This window comes from Lolium rigidum, chromosome 1, assembly GCF_022539505.1.
Source record: "Lolium rigidum isolate FL_2022 chromosome 1, APGP_CSIRO_Lrig_0.1, whole genome shotgun sequence".
Lineage (NCBI taxonomy): Eukaryota > Viridiplantae > Streptophyta > Magnoliopsida > Poales > Poaceae > Lolium > Lolium rigidum.
The window spans coordinates 53,377,147-53,398,796 of NC_061508.1; the positions used below are offsets into that span (position 1 = coordinate 53,377,147).

Consider the following 21,650-nt stretch of genomic DNA (forward strand, 5'->3'; position numbering starts at 1 on the left):
AAAGCATAATGATTTTGGAAATGTCATTTCCAAAACCAGGGGGGGATGTGTTATCACCAGAATTTGACCGGATCAGAGGTGGGCCGCGATTGGAGATGGGCTTGAAGAATATACATAGAAGGAATATATGAATCGGCCTTGTATACCAAGTTTGGGCTAGTTTGCCCGTGTATCTGTAACATAGTAGGATGCGTGTCGTTTAGAAGTTAGAGTTTAACCCGTGCACGGTTAGGTGCACGCCTGAATTAGAAAGTCCCCCGGACTATAAATATGTATCTAGGGTTTATGAAATAAACAACAATCACGTTCACCACAAACCAATCTAGGCGCATCGCCATACTCCCCCGTCTCGAGGGTTTCTTCCGGTAGCACCATGCTGCCTAGATCGCATCTTGCGATCTAGGCAGCACACGTTTATTCGTCGTTCATGCGTTGCTCGTACTGAAGCCTATTTGATGGCGAGCAACGTAGTTATCATAGATGCTTTAGGGTTAGCATTGTTCATCATATCATATGTTATCGTCGTGCAACCCTTAGGCATCTAGCCGCCCTTACGCCTATCTTGGGTGTAAGGGCGGCACCCCACTTGATCATTGTCTAGTAGATCCGATCCGTTATGATTGCTCCTTGTTCTTCAAGGATTAGTTTAATATCTGCATTGTTAGGCCTTACAAACGGGTCGAAGGATCCAGTGGCGCGTAGGGTGTAGTTTGCTAGCCCTAGACATGATGTTCCGAGGATCAACTTTGTGTTGGTTTTTAGGCCTTGTCTAGGGTCGGTTTACGATCACCGTGCGTGGCCGCCGAGGCTCGATCACGAGTAGGATGTTCCGATTATGCGGTGAAAACCCCAAATCGTTGTAGGTCGTTTTAGCTTCATCTTGATCAAGCAGGACCACCATCTGATCGTACACCTCGTACGCATCATGGGTGGATCGGCTCCTTGAGCCGATTCACAGGATAACCTGAGAGCCGATCGAGGCTCGTATTTAACGTTTACGTGTATGCCATGCAGGAAACTAAGCGAGGCATCATCCAACACCTTCCCGACCGGTATAGGTCGGTGGCACGCCCTTGCATCAAGCATCGGACGTGCGTGCCGAAGGCTTTGCGGGCCGTCGCTCGGAGGGACCAGGGCCAGCCGCAGTCCTGGGAGATTCCCGGCTCTACGGTGTTGCCCGTCGCTGCCCGCCGGTGGGTTTCTGACCGCAACACCATGTGGCTGAAGCTGGAATCGATGTGCATGTCTAAGAGTCTAGAAAGCGAGATGCACACGAAGATGAACCTTTTCGCACAAGTTGCTTGAGGGAGGTTCAATACTAAATTATTCATCTACCTTTCAAGATACCATTTCTGATTTACAGTCGGCGGAAGTAAAGTATGAGGAAGATGATTTGGGTCTTCTACTTTTAGGCTCGCTGCATGATATCCTTTGCGAATTTCCGAGATATCATATATTATTAAGCTGTGAAGAAGTAACTCTTGCGCATGTTTATGAGGCCTTTCATCAAAGGGAAAATATGAAAAATATGGTGCATGTAGAGGAGGTTCGTCCTTCATGGAAGAGGCGTCGCAGGCTCGAGGTAGGACCGAGCAAAAGAAAGGAAAAAAAACAATGATAAGAGCAAGAACTACACAGATCGTTGAGAGTCCAGAGGGAAGGAGAGATTATATAGGTAACATAGAGAATGACTTTATTGAGGAGTGCTGGGAGCTGCGGAAAAAAAGGAGAAAAATAATGGATTGACGATATAGCAAACCTGCAGCGCTGTAGCTGAAACTATACATGCACGCATGGAGCGTTAATTAAACTAGCACCGAGATCAGTCAGTGCCGGCCGGCCGATTTTGGTTCAATTTATCAGCACGTTTGGTGGTCGAATCTTGGCTATCGATCGACAGGCTCGGTGCAATGCACGGGCTCAAATGCTTCCAACTTTAACCACAAGGACACGTGCGGCCTGGTTTCGTAGATGCCGGCCGTGACTGGTGAGTGCGCCATCTCTCCGGACAGGACACACGGGTGTCTTTTCAAGATTGATCGATGATGCGTTCGTTGTACTTGCCTACTTGGGCACTCTCTCACAATTGTCTGTCTGGGTGCCCGTCGATTCCCACGATGGTCTAGACTTCTTTTCTCTGGCGAGTCGGTGGTCACGACTTGATGCTGCGTACCGGCCTCCTTTGCGCGCAGGGTTCAATGGACCAACAAAATGCAGCTGGATAGCACCAGGAAGTCAATCCTGCAGGAGTTGAGAACCTGATCCTGATAGCAGAAGTGTGCAGTTAAACCCTCGGTTCCAAAATAATTTATTTAACTTTTTCTATATATGGATGTATCTATAATGAAAATGCATCTAGATATTGGATGTAGAGGATATGAACCCAGGTGCACGTGCACCCTATAATGAAAAAATTCCAAAAAATAATATTTTAAAGTTTCAAAAAAAATTAAAAAATGCACGTATGCATATGCAATGTTGATACTTATTTGTGCAGATTTTGGCATAACAAATGACCATGTGTGAACAAGAGTGTGGATTTGTTGCCACCCGGTGGCAATGCCCCCCCGGTGGCTGCCGTCCGATGACTTGGTTGAGATTCGTTCCACACTGCTAGATCTGCACCACATTTCAGTTAAGACTCGATGGATCCTGTTAAGAACTGAATTGTGACCTAATTTTACGTGCATGTGTCAGCGAACAGCACAGCAATGCAGCGTACAACCCGGCTAGCTGACTCCTTTTGCCAGTTCTTACACATGCTACAATGTGTCAAAAATAATGCATGCATGGCGCGTCGTACTGATCTTTGCATGCATGCCCTGTTTGTACAATACTGTTGAGTGCTGCATGCACGTCTCGATACACTGTCCACTCTTTTGGCTAAGCCGGTCGACCTTCTGTACTGCTCGAGCTGCCCGATGGCCGACGCGGAGGAGAAGCACTTGCCGACCCGGAGGAGAAGCACTGCTCGTCCCGGCGGCCAGCGAAGCGCGCCATATGGCGGCGGAAGCAACAGGCGACAGGCGCTCTACGGCGCCGTATGGCGGCGGAAGCAACAGACGACCGGCGCTCTACGGCTAGTTGTACATGAACCTTTGTTTAGTTTAGTATGGAACTAAGGAACGTTCAGACATTTAAGCTTTATATAAGCATGAGGTTCTCAACCAATATAACCTTTGTTTAGTTGACGGTCACTTCATCGCTCATGAACTTCATCACCATGTCCTGTAGACAGCCGCCGTGCAGCTCATCCATTAGTCGTTCACCGGGAACACCGCGCTGCTGTCACCACCAAGCATCAACCAATCCTCGCCCGCAGCATGCAGCTTGGACCGGTCAACTGTTGCCGGCCGGTACTTTGACTGTGCCTCTGCTATACTTTGACTGTGGCGGCCGGTACAGGCTAGACTGACTAGGCAGGTCCTGCTGTATACTGCTACCGTATGTAGCTCCCGCCTATCGCGCGCTTAAACTTCGGAAATGTGCAACCTCAGCGTCAGGATTTGCAGAGCCCTCTGTGATTAGTTTCACTCGACCTTCATCAACGTTCTGCTCGGCACGAATCTCCTCGCACATTCCAACGGCATCCTGGTGGGGGGTATTGCCACCGGGGGGCACAGACATATTTAGCGTGTGAACAATACATAAATGTGAATGGGATTTTCCATTACCGTGAACGGTACACAACCAATCATTGATATTTTGTCATTTTCGTGTAGGCTACATACAACGGCATCATTAGGCAACTGAATGAGTGATCGATGAATACTTGGAAAATGTAAAGTCAATTGGGAACAACGTGTAGACCCGCTAATGTTGGGGTCTAGGTATTCATCTGCTCATAGTGAGAGTAACATAGCTAGTAACATCACACATCTCAAAGCATTTTGATGACATGGCATGCTAATAGATGAAGAAAGAGAGTGATGTGGTAACTAGCTATGTGACCATAACATCACACACCTCTAGGCAAGATGAGTCTACAACATAATAAATGATACAATGCATGAACCACATATAAGGCTGCTCATAGTGGGAAGTAACATAAGGTAGTGTCATGCATAAGTTACTAGTCCATGTTACTACCTTCATAGTGGAAAATAACTTAGAGATGGTATCATGCAAAGTCTCATGTATTAGTTTGTAGACTCATTTTATCTTGGAGTGTGTGATGTTATGGTAACATAGCTAGTTACCACCTCCCTCTCTTTCTTCTTTTATTGCTATGCCATGTCACCAAAACACCTTGAAATGTGTGATGTTACTACCTAAGTTACTCCCACTATGAGCAGTCTAAGTTACTACCCACTATGAAGGTAGTAACCTAGACTAGTAAGAGCAATTCCAATAGTATAGCCGGTTGTTAGCTATAAGCAAGATGTCATCTATAGTTAACATATAGTCAACAAATACAATAGTTGGCTATAAGAATGTACTACTTTTCAATGATTGGCCCACCTTTCATTCACACACCTTGCCTAGGAGCACGTGTTAGAGCTAGCTCTTGAATAAGAGCTCACTTACATTCTCTCTCCTCTTCTCTCTCTTCCAACTAGACATAAATATATTATTTTAATTCTTGTAGCCAGCTGACTAGGTCTTATTGTACTTGCTCTAACATGACATATGTTACTAGTCTATACCTTTATAGTGCATAGTAACTTACATGTGGTGTCATGCATTGTGTCATTAGTACTGTTGTAGACTCATTTTGCATTGGGGTGTGCATGTTATGATAACATAGCTAGTTACCACCACAATCTCTTTCTTCATTTATTATGATATCATGTCACCAAAATGGCTTAAAATGTGTGATGTTATTAGTTAAGTTACTCCCACTATGAGTAGTCTAAATTCTTCCGTGCCTTGTGCCTTTGATGGCCGTGGCTAGAACAACACCGGAGAGGAGCTAGGAGTGGTTGACCTCTACTTATACTATCTCTGTTGTAAAATAAATATCTCAACTTTAACTAAATTTGAAATGTATGTAGATGCGCTATATCATCTAAATATATTTGTATTTAAAAAGATAGCGATATTTTTTGTTTTAGAGCCGAGCGAGTACCTCGCATCGCAAGGCGTTGCGACTAGTGCTAACCTAGTAACCCAGGAAACTGTAGAGCATACTCCCTCCGTCCACAAATAAGTGCACATCTAACCTTCTAAGAAATCCACAAATAAGTGTACATCTAGACTTTTTGGTATATTTTTTACGTTTAGACCCCTAGTGCATGCCCTTGATTTCAGCCCTCATTAATCATTTTTTGTTTTTCAATATTATTTTATTGATTACTAGCATGCACAATATTTATTAACACCTAAATCAAAGCATCTTTTTAATTAATGAGCAGATTGATTGAAGGAATGAAGATTTTTTTTATAAAAAGTTTAAGATCTCTTGAAACACCACGTGTCCACTTATTTGTGGACATTTGTGGACGGAGGGAGTAGGTAGAACGATCCCGCTGGTGCGCTCCTGTGAGACAGAGCAGAGCAACCGGCCCCGGTCCACGCTACACTGCACCACCGCCAGTCCCCCACTATAGCGCGGCGGCACAGGGAAGGGCATGCAGTGCCGCACCGGGCGGCGGCAGGCGGACAGCCCCGGCCGCTGCCCTGCCCCTTGAGCCGCGACATCATGTCCCCTCTCCGCCCCACGCTTTGTTATTCCCTCCACTGTCTAGGTCCAGTGATCCAGTGATCCACACTGTCTACCCAGTTCCACCATGCCCCGGGCGTAACCGTCGGCCCCGGACGGTGCCCCGGCGTGTATATATACGAGACGAATCGATCACTGTCTTGCCAAGGAGCCATCGGCGCAATGGAGCTGGAGCTGGGGCTCGCGCCGCCGAACCACGCGCACCCAGCGGCGGCCTCCTGCGGGAAGAGGGCGTGGACCGAGCCGTTCGGGGCTCCCAACGCCACGCTGCCGCTCTCTCTGCGCGACGACAACGACATTAACGCCCGCATCGGCGGCGGCGGCGAACACGGCGCTGGCGCCCGCGAATGGGAAATGTGCAACGGGAAGAGGAAGCTGGTGGGGTGGCCGCCGGTGAGGAGCGCGCGCCGCCGCGGCCACGTGAAGGTGAGCATGGAAGGGGTGCCCATCGGGAGGAAGCTGGACCTCTCCCTCCACGGCTCCTACCACCAGCTCCTCCGCACGCTCCGCCTCATGTTCCCGACCTCCTCCTCCCACCAGAGTCCATCAATCTGCAAACACCGCCGCCGTGGCCGCGGCCCATACGCGGTGACCTATGAGGACGGGGACGGGGACTGGCTGCTGGTCGGGGACGTGCCGTGGGAGTAAGTCCATCGTGGTCACTTCCATTTTCCTGTACTGTGCCGCATGAATTCTCCCTACCTTATTCAGGGATGGAATTGATTTAGCAACACACCGCATCGTCAGTGTCGTTCAGACTAACAACTCGATCGATCATTTGCAGGGACTTTGCCAGGTCAGCCAAACGGCTCAGGATACTCGTACCGTAGCTCCTGCTAGATATAAATTTGGTTGGGCGTCATCGATCTGCACGTGTGTCTGCGTCGATCAGGGTGGCAAGTGTTAGCTTACTGAATAATTATACTGCCCAAGGTTATCCTCCTTTTCGAGAAAAAAAAAAAGAATAACTGTACTGGTAGGAGTACGTTAAATTTGCTCCCATGTATCTGTGATAGAGCACTACATGACTAGTAATACATGTTTGTCTCCACGTCTTGCAGTTCATGTCGAAAATATCACTGGGACATAATTTCCAAATCCCTTCCCCGCTTTTTTCTTTTCTGAATTTCTTTCTTCCGTCTTCAGAGACAAATGTTGTGCAGCAGAGTCGCTCGTGTGAGGTGATCGATGGTTTACCAAGGTGCACGACAGCACGAGTGCACTGTAACCTCTTTTTCTCATCAGCCGGCTAGGCTTACGTCCTGGCCGGCCATGAATATTCAGGTACTGTATTATTATTTTGACTTCTGAAGATGTTGACTGGAGGTGTGCTAGGGGCACATTATGTCACATGTTTGCAACTTGGCTATATATTTGAACTACCTCCTATTCATATTACTTAACACTACTATGGATCTAACTAAAATTAAAATAATTCTAAATACATCTATATCAGTGACATGGATCGGAGGAAGTAACTGAAAACGAACGTCCAGTCAGTCGATAGGGGCCTCTATACCTGGGGCGATTGGGTTAGTTCCGAACTGAACCGATAGCCTTTACAAAAAAACTAATATAGCTTTGGAAGTATCACTAATAGAAAAGGCCTTTCGTCAGGGGCCTTTGGTCCCGGCCGTGTCATGAGCCGGGACCAAAGGCCTGGCCACGTCGCCCATCCGTCCAATCGTACGGCATCCATAAGCCCCGGTTCGTTATGACCCATTGGTCCCGGTTTGTATCCTAAACCGGAACTAAATGGTTTTGTGGCAAGCTGTGCCTGCGATACCCCCTTTAGTCCCGGTTGGTGACACGCGCCGGGACTTAAAGTCAAACGCTTCGTTTCTGTGGAAGCCGATCGCGTCGCCATTACTGGCGTCGAAATCAAGCGCCACGCGCCCGGGAATCTGAGCCGCCGGCGCCGCCGGCCAGCCACGGAAATTGATCACCCGGTGGCTGGCCTCTTCATCTTCATCTTCCTTTGTTTTATATGCTCACATCTTCTCCACCATTGCCACACAAAACATTCTTCCATCTCTCATCTCCTCCATCATTGCAAAAAAAGTTCTCCTCTTCGTCGATGTTTCGGACTCAATGCAGCACCTCGCGCGCGACCCGGCTCCTCGAACACGGGTGTACCACCTGATGACGGAAGGGATGTCGTTCAAGGTCACGGTCGCTCCCCGTGCAAGAAGGGTGGAGAAGTGGATCCGCGCCGTGAAGAGGGACTATCTCGACAACGCACCAATCAAGTGTGTCGGCTTGGATTGCGAGTTCACCAACCCTCGCGAGGGTGATCAGCGTGCCGCCATCCTTCAACTCTCGGTGGCGTCCGAGAATTTGGTATTCTAGATTTTCCATGCTGATGAAGTGCCACAAGTTCTCAGGGAGTTCTTGCAGGATGGGAACATCCGATTCTGCGGCGCAACTATTGGCAAGGATGTGGAGATGCTGAGTCCGTACGGTATTCATATTACTTCTGCGTACGACCTCCAGAAGATACTCCTGAATCCCACAATGAATCACATTCCGAGTCTATATGATCTGGCGAATTCTATCATTGGGATAAATCTTGAGAAGAAAAAGAGGAAGAAGAACAAGAAGAAGGACACCGCGCAACAAAAAGAAGATGAACTCATATTTGGGTGGGCCAATGTTCCATTAAGCTACGAGCAAGTGCGCTATACCGCGTTGGACGCTCGTCTGGACTTTGAGATGGCTAGGAGTTAATGGCAGCTAGTTGGCTACAATAGCCATGTTGATCATCTCAACATTGAAAGAACTACGTGTATGAACTATGTGTCTTTCTATAAATCGTCTTCAATATATATCGAACTATGTGTATTTCAATATATATCGAACTATGTGTATGAACTAGGGACATATTTCCTTGTGTATTTTACATCTCTACATTCACTCCATGCCGCCTCCTCCACGCCACCTCCATCACCATCACGCTGCACCCGGCGCTCCACCATCACGCTGCAACCGAAGAAGATATATCAAACTATGTGTATGAGCTAGCGACACATATCCTTGTGTATTTTACATCTCTGCATTCACTCCATGCCGCCTCCCTTCCACCTCCACCTCCATCACCATCACGTTTCTTATATCTCTACATGCCGCCACCTCCATGTCCATCTCCATCACCATCACGCTGCACCCAGCGTTCCATCATCACGCTGCGGTTTACAGATTTCAAGATATTAATTATTTGGCAATATTAAATGAATAATGCATATATTATTTGATAATAATAATAAAATGAATAAAAACATAATTATTTCATATTCAAATTTCTCACATTTTTCTAATAATAAAGCATATATTATTTGTCCAATTGCGGTTTACAGAGGTATTAATTATTTGGCCATATTATATGAATAATGCGTATATTATTTGATAATAATAATAAAAATGAATAAAAACATAATTATTTCATATTCAAATTCCTCACATTTTTCTAATAATAAAACATATATTATTTGTCCAATTACGGTTTACAGATTTCAAGATATTAATTATTTGGCCATATCATATGAATAATGCATATATTATTTGATAATAATAATAATAAATGAATAAAAACATAATTATTTTCATATTCAAATTCCTCACATTTTTCTAATAATAAAGCATATATTATTTGTCCAATTTCCATTTAACGATTGTTTTTTGTTTCAAAAAATACAAAAATGTGACACAATGGTATAAGAGTTAATAGGATTGATATGGTAGTATTTACAACAAGATATAATCACATTCGCGGGAACGCTGGAAAGAACCAAGGAGTTAATGGTGCCGAGGGTGGAGTAGTGTACGGATGGATGACCGACCGAGAAGTGATGACCAAGTCTACAATTTAAGTACAGATTAAGTGTAATTAGTATTAAAAATAGTCCAAGTGAGAGGGTAGCAAGTCAAACAAAAAAATAGAAAAAAGAAATTAGAAAAATGAAAAACATAATTATTGAAAATAATACTTAGTCCCTGTTGGGATTACGAGCCGGGACTAAAGGTTCTCCAGCCAAACCCTGTATCGCGGCCACGTGGAGGACCATTTATCCCGGCCGGTAACTGGGCCGGGACTAAAGGAGCATTTAGTCCCGCATGTATAGTTTCGATTGGCCAACCGAAACTAGAGCCTGTTACATGCCGGGACAGAATGACCTATCTCCACTAGTGTATATATAGTACACAAGTGAAAAGAAATGTACATATTGACACTTACAACATACTGTCCGACAAATAATATGCCCGCCCTCGTCGCTCATCGGTTGCGAGCCGTCGGTCTGATGGTGGTCCGGCTTATTTAAACACTAAATATGTATATTTTAGGGACTATTGAGAACAAGCAAGTGCGTGCCCCTTTGCCCCATCTGAGAGCTCTCCACGATAGCCACGAGACACTCACGGGCTGGGCGCTGGCCTCTCTTCATTGCAGCGATTGGTCAACGTGTCACAGCGTGACTGGCTAAGCTAAGAGAGAGAAAAAAGAGGATCAGAACAAGGTGAAAAAAGGTCCCGACCCAGCGAAACCCTATCCACATTGCTTCTCGCGTAGGACTGCTGCCGCCGCCGGCCCTGGCCTCCCCTCAACTTTGCGCCGACGGAATCACATCCCCGCCGCCACCACGCGCGCTTCTCCTCCCCCCAAGCGGCTGCCGGTTTCTGCTCCGGCTCCTCCTCTGCGCCGGCGCCAGGCGTTGTTTTCTTCCCCGTCGTGGCCGCCTCAGCCGCCGCCATGTCCGCAGCTGCTGCAGCAGGAGATCGGTGCGGGTCGACGGCGGATGGAAGAGCAGGGCCGCGCCTGAAGGTATACGACGCGCCGACGCCGACATCGCTGGCGTGGCGGAGATCTCGCTGCCGATCCATGATGTGCCCTGGGAGCACTTCCACCACCTCCCAGTAAGTTTCTCCTCCCCTACCTGCCTATTCTTTTGCACTGTACTGCTGGCGGCGGCCCTCATGCGTGTTCGTTGTCCGTTCTCAAAGGTACGCGTTGGATGTGAACGTGGAGAGGGTGGAGGACATGGTGACGCACCAGCGGCTGCTCGAGGAGGCTCGATACCTGCATCATCGGCTTGCCTTGGCGGTGGGTGTCGTCCAGGTAATGTGGTTTTTGGTAGAGCACATCTCCGCAAGTTGCACTAAACATGTTCCCCTACTTTGCATAGTAAGCAGCTGGATAAATTGAGCATAATGTTACTGCCCTACTTCTTTTTATAGATTGCAGTGATACTATCCAAGATACAAATAAAGGATGGAGGCCAAGGGAGATTGTGATGTAGAATGGTTGCAAAATAAGAAGGTTTACAATGTGTTGCAGCAACAGTAGGCGAAACTATTTAGCAGCTGCCATTAGTGAGGTAATCATCATTATGCTTTTACCCCCCCCCCCCCCCTACGGATGAATACTGGATAAATTTAACTTTGTCTTCTATTGTAACGCAAGTTTGTTAAAGAAGTCCTCTTCCAGCTCTAGACAAATATCTTTGGCGTGATGCAAGGATGGCATCTACGCCTCACGACCTATCGCTTTCTTGGGTGAGTTCTTCCTTTTTTTCCTGTTTGGTAAATTTGATTTCATACATATATGTGATATCCATGGCCATTGTTGACGTCCCTATTTCTCTCTCATTTTTTTCTCTCTTCTTCTTATGAATGAAGGAAAATGGATTGAGATTGAGAAAGGAAACAAAGAGCTCGTCTCAAGAAAGGTATGGATTTACGTGCAGTTTATGGACGCTTTAGAAATTTTGTAGGCTGCTAGCCATTTGACTGGTGTTTGGTTGATAAATTGTTAACTAATTGAGTAGATACTCACTATCTTAGTTTGGTGAAATTGATTTATATTTAATTTTTACATGGTTCTCTCTCATATTCTTAATTAACCTGGTGGTGGATAATGGCCTATTGGTATCTTGGTTTTATGCCTATGGGATATGGCAAGAGATGATGGTCTCATGGAGCATTGATTTTACTTGATGATGAGGTATTTCTTGCCTGTATACATTTATAGCGAAGAAACATTTTTTCTGGTTATGATAATTATACGTATCATGCATTCAGTTTTACTCCATGTTATCGTTTAATTTTGATTCTGCAGAAGATTTCAGTAGAACATTGCTCTGCCGTGCTTGCAACATCCTAATAGACATGTGGTTAGAACAGGGCAGCGCATATCGTCTCCCGGATTAGAACAGGCATGTGAGAATTCTTGTGCCTCTATTGTTTATTTCTCAATGTTGTTGTCATACTATGACAGCCATGCAGTTTATTGATACCTTTGAAGAATTATTGAGGGATTATGCTATGTAGTAGCCAAGATGCAGCAGTCGAGGTAATAAATTTCAGGTTTTTGTATCATCCTCCCTGGCTTCCTCCTGAATAACCACCCAACCGATTTGGTTGTTCATTTCCATGACTGCACAACCTGTTTGCGATCCACATTGGCCTCTGTCAAAAAGTTTAAGGTCTTGAACAATGTATGTGGTTCTGAATATACACTTGGGAGTCCACACATAATTAAATCATCTGGGAATGATGGGTTATACTTCCTCATTAAGCTTGCGTAATGTTAGGATATGCATCCACAAGAAAGGACCATGAGCTCTAAGTAAAATCAACACTAAAATAGGCAGGTATTCCGAGAACTGATTTACATGACTTATTTTTCCCTTTGTTGTAGATCTGCTCTTATTATTTTCCGTATATTCTATTGATAATTTTGTCTACTAAAAAGGTGGGTACTCGTTAAGCATGTCGTGGCGGAGTGTGTTTGTTCTAAATTATGAATAACCATATAAAATGTGTGACTCCGTCAGTTATCATCATGACACATGCCTTGATCCTTCAAGATTTTCCATTTCTCTTTCCATGAGTGAATGCATTAAGAAATGGCACGTTGATTGATTCATTTTCTAATGTAGTACCACATTTATACACAAGCAGAAATCCTTAATTTGGCACACGAGAAGGTTAAGAAGACCTGCAAATTACGATTACAGTACAGTTTTATATCCCAGTTAGTTGACCATGCTCTTTTCTGTTTTATTTGCTGATGCAACCTACGATAAGTTTAGTCAAGATATCTATGGTCTCCTAGATTGCCGATGTGAGTTTGCTATTCAGAAATTTATATTTTTTGATACTAACAAAGAATCCAGTTGATGTGTCCATAGTTTTGTTTCTCTTAGCTAGGATCTAGATAATGTAAAAATACAAATCATTTACTTTTGACCTTCCAGGTTCATAGACTATCTTTTGTACTGAGCATCTTGCTACATTATTTGTACTCAAGGCTTCGGTTATTCAAGGCTTCGGTTATACCTGGTTTCTTTCTGCACTAACATCACGTAGAAATTTATTTACTAGCACATTCAGTGTACCTATCTGGGTTGGTTAACCGTTGCACACACACGCAGTTTTTTTCTTTTTCGCTTGACAGCTTTGTGATTCGGTACCGCTGTTCTTCTTACTGTCCGTTTATGTTTCACTTATAGAGAAACACACTGCTAGCATTTCCAGATGTGTACTGTCTGTTTTGCTTACCTTTTGTAAAATGGGTTGCTTTGCCTCGTGATATTCTGTGATGTGTTCATCATTTACCTTTTTGTTTCCCATTAGTGAAAATGATTGCTAGCATCTTTAGAATGTACAATATGTTCAGGTTAGATTAGCTATGTTAGGTTAAGAAATCTCTCCATTATGCCGGCTTATCTTCCTGCAACCTTAACACTTCATATCCTTTTTATTTTTTCATTTCACTTTAGCCAGTGATTCATGGATCCTAAACATTCAGATTCAGGTACGTTTTCTTCTTTCCAGTTGTTCTGTTTCACATTGTATCTTTCATGTACAATAGTTGGGCAGATTTTTTTTTTTTTTGGATCAAGGGTGGTGGTTAGTATGACACAAAAAAAAAGATGATCTATGGTATTCTAGACTAGGATACACAGATTTACAGTTAGCATTGCCACTCAACTGAGCTTATATTGATAAAATTATGTGGCCCATTCTTTCATGGTAAACATAAAGAGGAAATAGCTATGTTCACCTGCCAAATATGAAAGCTTGCACTGTTACTTCATCAGATGGCCAGTGCAGCAACTCTGAAGTATTCATGATTGGTTGGGTTGTTCAGTTTCTCAAAGAATTTCAAAATTGTCACAAAACCTTCAGATTTTTTCTATAAAATCAAGCTAGCTATCCAATCATTTCGAGGTACAACCTTAAAAGGAGACATCTACGATTGATCAAGTTGTCCCTTCATTATTTGACAGTGGACATGCTCTCCTTTCTATCACTCCTTTATCAGTTGCAAGGTGCAAGTAATCCAGTTTAATGCAGGCATTACATCCTTGCATGCCGAGGGAGCAGATGACCACGGGACAAAGTAAAAAAGGAAAAATGGGAGTGCAGCTGGCAAGTTACATCCTTGGTTTTGTTTATGTATCGATGATGTATTGTCAAGTCTTAACGTGTCCGATACCAATTTTCGTATTACTAGCAAAAGTGCCCGTGCGTTGCTACGGGTTACTCCTTCTGTTATATTTCAATAGTCCCGTACGTAGTTTAGAAAAAAGTCATAATTTTCTTTAATAAAAGATATAACATTTTATTCATATTTTTAAAATGTTTTTAATAGTATCCATTGCACAACAACTGACTCGTCTCTCAGATGCTCGCTTATCATTACGGGTTACTCATTCCGGTATATTTCGGTATATTTCAATAGTCACCCATGTAGTTTAAAAAACTTTAATCCTAAATTTATTTAATAAAAGATATAATATTTTATTCATACTTTAAATATAGTTCCAACAGTATAACCATTGCACAAGAACTGAATCGTCTCTCAACTACTCTCTTATCCTTTCAGTCTTCCCTGAAATCCCCTCCACTCATTCCCAATAATGCCACCAGAAATCCGCAGTTGGCTCACCACATTTTTCTTCCCAACACGGCCACCAGAGGTTCCCAAATCGTGATTCAAGCAGCAGCCGATATGCTTAGCAACTCGTTTTGAGAACCTAGGTTGGCAAGTCGACTGCTATGTTTGGCTACATATTAACTAAACTTGTCTTCCGTATATAACCACAATATCATGGACAGAGATTTGGTGCACATGGGCACCACTGATCTCGTTTTTTAAATAAATTAAGAATCATATTTTTGAGTTTCAATAAATTCGGTAAACAAATCTACATATAGCTAATAATGTATCCCACAAACGTGTAAAATATTAATTTCAAATACTTTATATTTTAAGCTACACAAAAAAGATAAAAGTGCAGATCTGAGTAGTTATTTTCAAATCTTCAAAAATATATCAGATTTTGTTATTTTTGTGTAGCACAAAGTAAAAAGAATTTTAGGTTGAGATTTTCCATGATTGTGAGATGTATCACTGACCATCTACAAAATTATTTTTTAGATTTTTTGATAACTAATAAACATTTTTTATTTTTTTTACAAATGGTGAGAGCACTGTAGCTCGGGAGCCAGAAGCACTTTTCACAATATCATAGGGTAGGCATTAGTATAGTACACATGTTGTAAACTTCAGTATAGTACACATGTGGAAAATCTAATCAATATGGCTGCCGAGTTGCACAATTAAAAGAGGAGCAAGAAGTAGCACCAAATCAAAGATATAAGAACCCAAAAATACGAGAAGCGGGAGGAGAGGAGTCGGTACGAGTTCCAGCCGATGAGTTAGACCGACGTGCCCGCGGTGCCTCTAAGAAGGAGCCGGGCAGCCTCTGGCTCTGTCCTGGGAAAGAAAATTCTATGTCATAAAAGACAAATAAAATAAGTTACAAACAAATATGGAACTTAATGTGAAAATTTTCGCACACAGCAGGAGCTAGGCCTTTCCACGAATTAACATGCAAATCTGCCAGCCAATGCGTACCACACGATGATTATAAAAGGCCAACACTCATACGCACGCTGATTTCTTATAGCTTAGCACGGTTGGTTCAGCGTGATGCCGAAGAGCCGTCCTGCCACTCTAGAGGGAATCCCAGTATACGTGCTAGAAGAACGCACCAGTGTGCTTGTCCAGCGGGAGACGATGACCAGTGACCAGATAAAATACGCCGACAGGCGACAGCAGAAAACTTATTTTTTGGGAAAAAAAAATCTTCTGCCGCCTTGAGCAAAAGAAAAGTCTTTCGTCTTGTTGCCCTCGACCGCTCGGTGGCACATCTGCTCTAGTAGGTGCCGCAGCTCCTCACAGGCTGGCAGGTCGTTGATGGCGATGCCCACGATGGAGTAGGATGTGAGCTTGAGCACCCTGTTGTGGCACATGTGTACACTCCAGGTGCGGAGTAGGCGAATTCAGAAGGAAGGTGCCGTTGGGCAGTAGATCGACCTCGATTTGTTCTAGCATGCCGACCTCGATTTTGTAGAGAGCTGGACTCGGCCGCTGTTCATGAATGCCGTAGAGAGCTGGAGTGCTGGACTCGGCCGCCTTCGAGGACCACTAATCCTATCACCTGACTCCGCCGCCGCCAGATCCATCCACTGGAGGAACTCCACGCACACGAGGAGGGGCAGATGAGTCGCCCGCGGGCGGAGGGTGATCGGAGGTGGTCTAGGATTCGTCGGCTGGCGGCGGGCCTCGGCTCCGGAGGTCCTCTCTGGGCAGGACGGCGGGAGGATTAGTTTAGCGGCGTGATGGGATCTAGGCGGTTGGACCAGAGCAGGGAGAGGTGGCGTGGATCACGATGGCTTGGGACAGCGGCGTATGGATCTTTTTATCGGGGCCAGCCTCCTCTTTCGGGGACGAACAGGTCTCTGGAGTCTGGACTACAGGACTACATGTAATTCGAGCCGGACTCTGCTCTGTTTCTGGCCAGCGCTCGTACCGGTTGGAAAAAGAAGGAACAAGCGAACGAACCGGTATCGTGGCATTGTTTGTATTATGTGATTTGGTGGGAGGGCAATTCCGTCCAACGAAAAGTTGGACGAAAATTTTGGCAGAAACCTTGCTTCCTTTATTATTATTAGGTATTAGGTATAGATACAATATATATTGGTCACAACTTGTCAACTTGCACATGAGCAGTGTGGATTTTTTTATTACATTTTATACATTTTTACTCTGAATTATCTGTCATCTATCTCACATCTGGCTAGCCTCATGTGGTACCAAAATAATGAGGTCTGTGCTCCTACACGGAGTCAATTAATTTGGGACAAAGGGAACATGTCTTTTTGATGCTCCTAGATACTGGATATGGATAATAAAATGCATTGGCCTGATATATTTTAGCATAAAACTAGATTTGATCGACATCAACTGTCTGGCTCAGAATTTCAAACTTGCAACTGGACGGTACAAAATCTGCTAGGAGCGAGATTAATCCATGATTGGAGTGCCACTGTACGGTGAGGAGGCGGGCGCCCCAGCCTCTAGTGTATATAAATTCGGCGGTGTCTTCGCCTGTTCACAATCAATGTACTTCAGCAAATAAACAACATACTACTACTGAAGCAGCGCGATTTGAGGGTAGAGTGGCTTGTGTGCCACTAGCAGGTGGGCCCAGAGAAGGAGGGGACACGCGCGGACGGGGTTGATGTCAGATACATTCTCAACCTAAATTTAAACTTGAAGTGTGTCGGTCTGCACGACTATCAATTTGCTTCAAACCGGTTAGGATGGGTTTGGGTCGAGGCGCTATATTATGCTTTAAGCACACGTGCGATGTGCTCGTGGAAGTTTCTCCTTTTTCTGCAGAGTGACGGAGTTACCATTTTAGTTTAGCCCGGCTGTAAATGGCGCTTTTTTTTTTCTCATACAATCAGTGCATTTTTTTTATCAATCGTGTTCAGCAGCTAAAGAAATGCTTAAATGCAACAAGAGTTACAAGACACGGCTGATCTCTTTTTGTGTATGGGCACAAGATATTGATACAGTCGGTATCGGAGCTGATAAAGTTGCACAGTTGCGGCACGATGGTTCAATGTATGATTAGTGTATAATCATTGTTAGCTTAAGCTGATCGCCTGATCCTAAATCCAGGTGGGGGCGATTCATAATAACAACTATACTGATGGCGTCCACTTGTTTGAGGAGATGATTAGTTCTAATTTTGCGATACTGTCTAGTCAAGATCCAACTCATAGAAACCTTAGCGCCTCCAGGTCGCTCGAAAGGCGACTCTTGAGGCGAACCCCCCTCCCCCTCCCCGCCACCCTCGTCACCCACCCGCACCACCGAATCCCCTCGCCGCCATCACCAGTGACCTCTCGTCTCTGACTTAATGTCTGAGCGAACCATGACTTGGTAGGGAGAAAGAGGGTGTGGCAGCTCTGCCACGAGCCACGATGTTAGGGACGCGGAGACGGCGCTTGGCGCAAGCAGAGGCTTGATGATGGCTCAAGCAGCAGTGTCAACTCGTCAAGGGAGGAGGAAGGCGGTTGTTCGCTGCATTGCCACCGCCGCCCTAGGGTGGTCGTGGGAGGCACCGCCGTGGTGAGAGAAGGTGAGGGAAGAGAGGAGGCACCGCCGTGGTGAGAGAAGGTGAGGGAAGAGAGAAGACAGCAACCTCTAGGGTCAACAAGATGGGAAGAGAGAAAATGACAAAAAAAACATCGACCTGACAGCGGGGCCGCATGGTCAGTTAAAACCACTAAAAGAGTGAGTCCGTTAAAACCACTAAAAGAGTGAGTCAGTGCTATTTGTCAGTCCTACCCTAACACTTGTAGTTATGCGTCAAAAATCTCAAAACTGGTGGCACCCGCAGCCTCAAATATCGTACTCCAAGCCCAACATTGGACATGCCCTTATTGTTCGTACAAATGATCCGGATAGTTTCTCAAGTGATGATTGGATTGGCTCCATATGGGTCTCACCGCCTTGTTGCCAACGTTTGGTGACAGTAATGGACGTGCATGATTCCATAAGAAAAGGGTAAACAAGTACACCTGGTAGTGTACTAGCAGCACTAGTGGAGAAGTGCCGGTGCAAGGGGTCGACACCTTGTTCCTGCACCGGACTCTCGTCTGGCTCCACGAATCTTCCAGGGCGGCGTAATGAATTGCCGACACGCAGGCATCATTAGCCGATAAGACGCATCACCCACGCACTAATCCACCACGCGCGCGGCCCCACAGAGGCCAAACCTGGTGAAAACCTGGAGCACTACTAGCCAAGTCCCGGCGGTGGCCGACACGGCAGAGGTGGAGTGGAAGCCCGTCTCGCCTAGGCGGCGCCGCCGCGTGCACGACCAGACAAGGTTCGGGATAACGTCGACGACGGCTTCATCTTTTGAAGCCGTGTTCATCTTAAAAAGGCAAGCGAGCTCAGCAACTGCATGGTGATGCCGTAGCGATCATGAACAAGAAACAAGAGGTGGACGACGAAGATGCATGGAAAGATTGTTTGAAGCCTTTGTTTGCCGGTATTCTTTCTTCCTTTACAAACAAACAACACTCTTATGTGAAGGCCACGCGCTTCGCCTTAGCTACACCGCCCACGCACACACTCACGCACGCACACTCCATGTCTCCTACCTCCAGCTGCCGCTACTTCGCCGCTTCCGACCTGATGGGCGACGACGGACGGACGGTGATTAACTGGTAGCCTAGGCCCCTACTTTGGCCGACCGACGGCGATGTCGCGGCTCCATTATTGATTTGGCTGATTGATTGGGTTGTTTCCCGAGCTCGCCCGCATTTCGCCGAACACCTTGCGTGTCGGATCCATGCTTCCCCATACTTATCTGGTTGCACTGGACTACTATCTGCTTGATTACCCATACTCTGCTACTGCTAGCTAGCTAGCTGCTACTCGCCTGGCCGACTAATTAAGCACTAGGTAGGTGGTGGTGGGGGATTGAAGAAGACGAAGAAGAGTCGGCGGGGTGGGTTTACAGTTCACTCGTCGTCGTCGGTGTCGGGGGTGGGCTCGCGGTTGAGGTCGGGGTGCTTGGCCCGGCCGCGGCGGCAGGACGGCGAAGGCGGGGGCGGGGAGACCGGAGAGCCGCCACCGCAGGACTGCAGCGCGTCGACGCGCGCGCCGACCTCGGCCGCCTTCTTCCGTATCGCCGCGGCGGAGAGCCCGCCCTCCTTGAGGTCCCCGGGGCCGGCGGCGACCGAGGCGGCGCCGTCGAGGAGCTGGTCGGGGAAGTTGAGGCGCGCGGAGCGGCCGCGGAGGTAGAAGACGGCGGTGTCGTAGGCGCGCGCGGCGGCGACGGCGGTGGCGTAGGAGCCGAGCCAGATCCGCGACCGCTTGTTGGGCTCCCGGATCTCGGCCACCCACTTGCCCCACTTGCGCATCCGCACGCCGCGGTACTGCCGCCCCGCCGCGGCTCGCCCCGCGCCGCCGGCAGGAGGTTTCGCCGAGAGCGGCTGCGCGGCCGTGGGGTGGCGCTGGTGGGCGGGCGGCGGCGGGTAGAAGGCGGTGGCGTCCGTCTCCATGGCCGGCAACCAATTCCGCGGCGGCGCGTGGGGCGAGTTAGTTGGTGCAGTGCTGCGTGCGGCGCCTGCCTGCGGCGTGGCCTCTCTGCTCTGAGCGTGGGGCTGGGGCTGTGGGTGGTGGGTTTATAAATAGCGGGTGATTAAGTGCGTGGCGCGGCGAGGAGGCGGTGGTGAGTTGGTGGGAGGGCGATTACGGGTGGGACGGAGGAGATATCTGGTGACGCTGCTCGATTTCTTCTTTATTTTTAATAATCGTCACTAACACTGGTGCTCTGTCATGATGATCGGAGGTCGGCGCTGCTCACTCAGAGTCATTCTCTTGTCTGTGATTTAGTATTAGTTAGTCTCGTGGCTCTGTCTTAGCACTCGAGCTTAGGGCATCTCCCGGCTCGATCCATTCCCCACATGCAAAAAACATTTATTTATGTCTGGTTGGATTATTTTTTCCAATAGCAATTTTAATTAATAAAATGGATTTACATAGTGCCGAAAAATAAATAAAAAGACTAGATAATAAACCCTTAGCTAACAAGGGCGTACGCCATGGCTGCCTACTCGTCGTCGACGAGGTCGAAGAAGACTGGAGGCGCCCAAGGCAACGGCCAGTGTAGAGCCTCCTGAGGTGGCGGCGGTGTTGGTGCGGAACGAGTCGTCGAAGTAGTCACTGACCTCCTTGGACTCCCGCAATTGAACGAAGAGGCCATCCCATTGAGCGCTCTGGGCGACGGCTATTTCGATGGACGCCTCATCCTCCTATGTGAGGTTCACTAGCTGGAACTCCTGGTTCACGCTGACGCTTGGAGCAGCCGTGTTGTTGTCCTAGACTTTGTTTTCATCCTCCTCGCCGAGGCTTGCATCCCGCTAAGGAACCGGCCGGTTCTCGTCGCTGCGGGAAGTCCACCGGGACATATCTTGCGGGATGGCCAGCCCTTGCCCATGACGTTGGTTGTGGCGATGGTGTTGGGTGTAGTCTGCGGAGTGGCCAGAACAGAGCCCGCCTGCTCCTCTTAAAAAGGCCGAGGCGCTCCTTTGCCTACAATGTATGGCGAGGATGCCTAAGTGCCGCCCGGGCCAGCACTGCCACTCGGGAGGCGGGGAAACACCATCGACGAGGCGCAAAAGAACAGGTGAGGCCGGCAGCCAGTTCTAACATGCAGAAGACGAGGCGCACACAGTCATTGATACAAAAAAAGGCAAACGATCACACTATCGTTAGACTAGTCATAGTAGGGAGTAACGTATAGTAGACTCATTCTATCTTGAAAAGTGTGATGTTATGGTAACATACGTAGTTACAACAACTATTTCTTTCTTCATTTAATACCATGCAATGTCATCAATTTACCTAGTTAGCAATGCATATAGCTCTATGTTTTACCTTAGTTACTCCCACTATGAGTAGTCTTATGCTGCTACCTGAGATGCCCTTAGCACGAGTGTTTTATCCTAAGTGGCCATTTTCAAGACTTTGGAGTTTGGACCACTTTTGGCCCTTCTGAAGTGAAGGTCATGCGGGTTAGGTTGGCAAAACTGAAATGACTGTCATTCTTCGCAC

At 46.6% G+C, this 21,650-nt stretch overlaps 2 protein-coding genes and 1 long non-coding RNA gene across 3 annotated transcripts; 2 read left to right on the forward strand and 1 right to left on the reverse strand.

The window, feature by feature from the left end:
• Positions 1-5,824: 5,824 nt before the first annotated feature.
• On the forward strand, positions 5,825-6,492 carry LOC124707931 (auxin-responsive protein IAA20-like). Its single transcript, XM_047239616.1, has 2 exons — positions 5,825-6,306; positions 6,447-6,492. The coding sequence occupies exons 1-2, from the start codon at positions 5,825-5,827 to the stop codon at positions 6,490-6,492; spliced, it is 528 nt and encodes a 175-aa protein (XP_047095572.1).
• Positions 6,493-10,435: 3,943 nt separating this feature from the next.
• Positions 10,436-12,897, forward strand: LOC124685350. Its single transcript, XR_006997400.1, has 6 exons — positions 10,436-10,570; positions 10,658-10,772; positions 10,892-11,031; positions 11,118-11,209; positions 11,333-11,657; positions 11,772-12,897. It is a non-coding gene; the product is annotated as an uncharacterized LOC124685350 (long non-coding RNA).
• Positions 12,898-19,042: 6,145 nt separating this feature from the next.
• Positions 19,043-20,169, reverse strand: LOC124673047 (ethylene-responsive transcription factor RAP2-9-like). Its single transcript, XM_047209184.1, has one exon. The coding sequence runs from the start codon at positions 20,093-20,095 to the stop codon at positions 19,553-19,555; it is 543 nt and encodes a 180-aa protein (XP_047065140.1). The 5' UTR covers positions 20,096-20,169; the 3' UTR covers positions 19,043-19,552.
• Positions 20,170-21,650: the final 1,481 nt, after the last annotated feature.

What these genes read in the sequence shown, in the direction of transcription:
- LOC124707931 (XM_047239616.1), top strand. Translation starts at nt 5,825, where the DNA reads ATGGAGCTGGAGCTGGGGCTCGCGCCGCCGAACCACGCGCACCCAGCG. An exon ending in GTCGGGGACGTGCCGTGGGA is followed by an intron (nt 6,307 to 6,446) that starts GTAAGTCCATCG and finishes GATCATTTGCAG; the next exon opens with GGACTTTGCCAGGTCAGCCA.
- LOC124673047 (XM_047209184.1), bottom strand. Translation starts at nt 20,095, where the DNA reads ATGGAGACGGACGCCACCGCCTTCTACCCGCCGCCGCCCGCCCACCAG.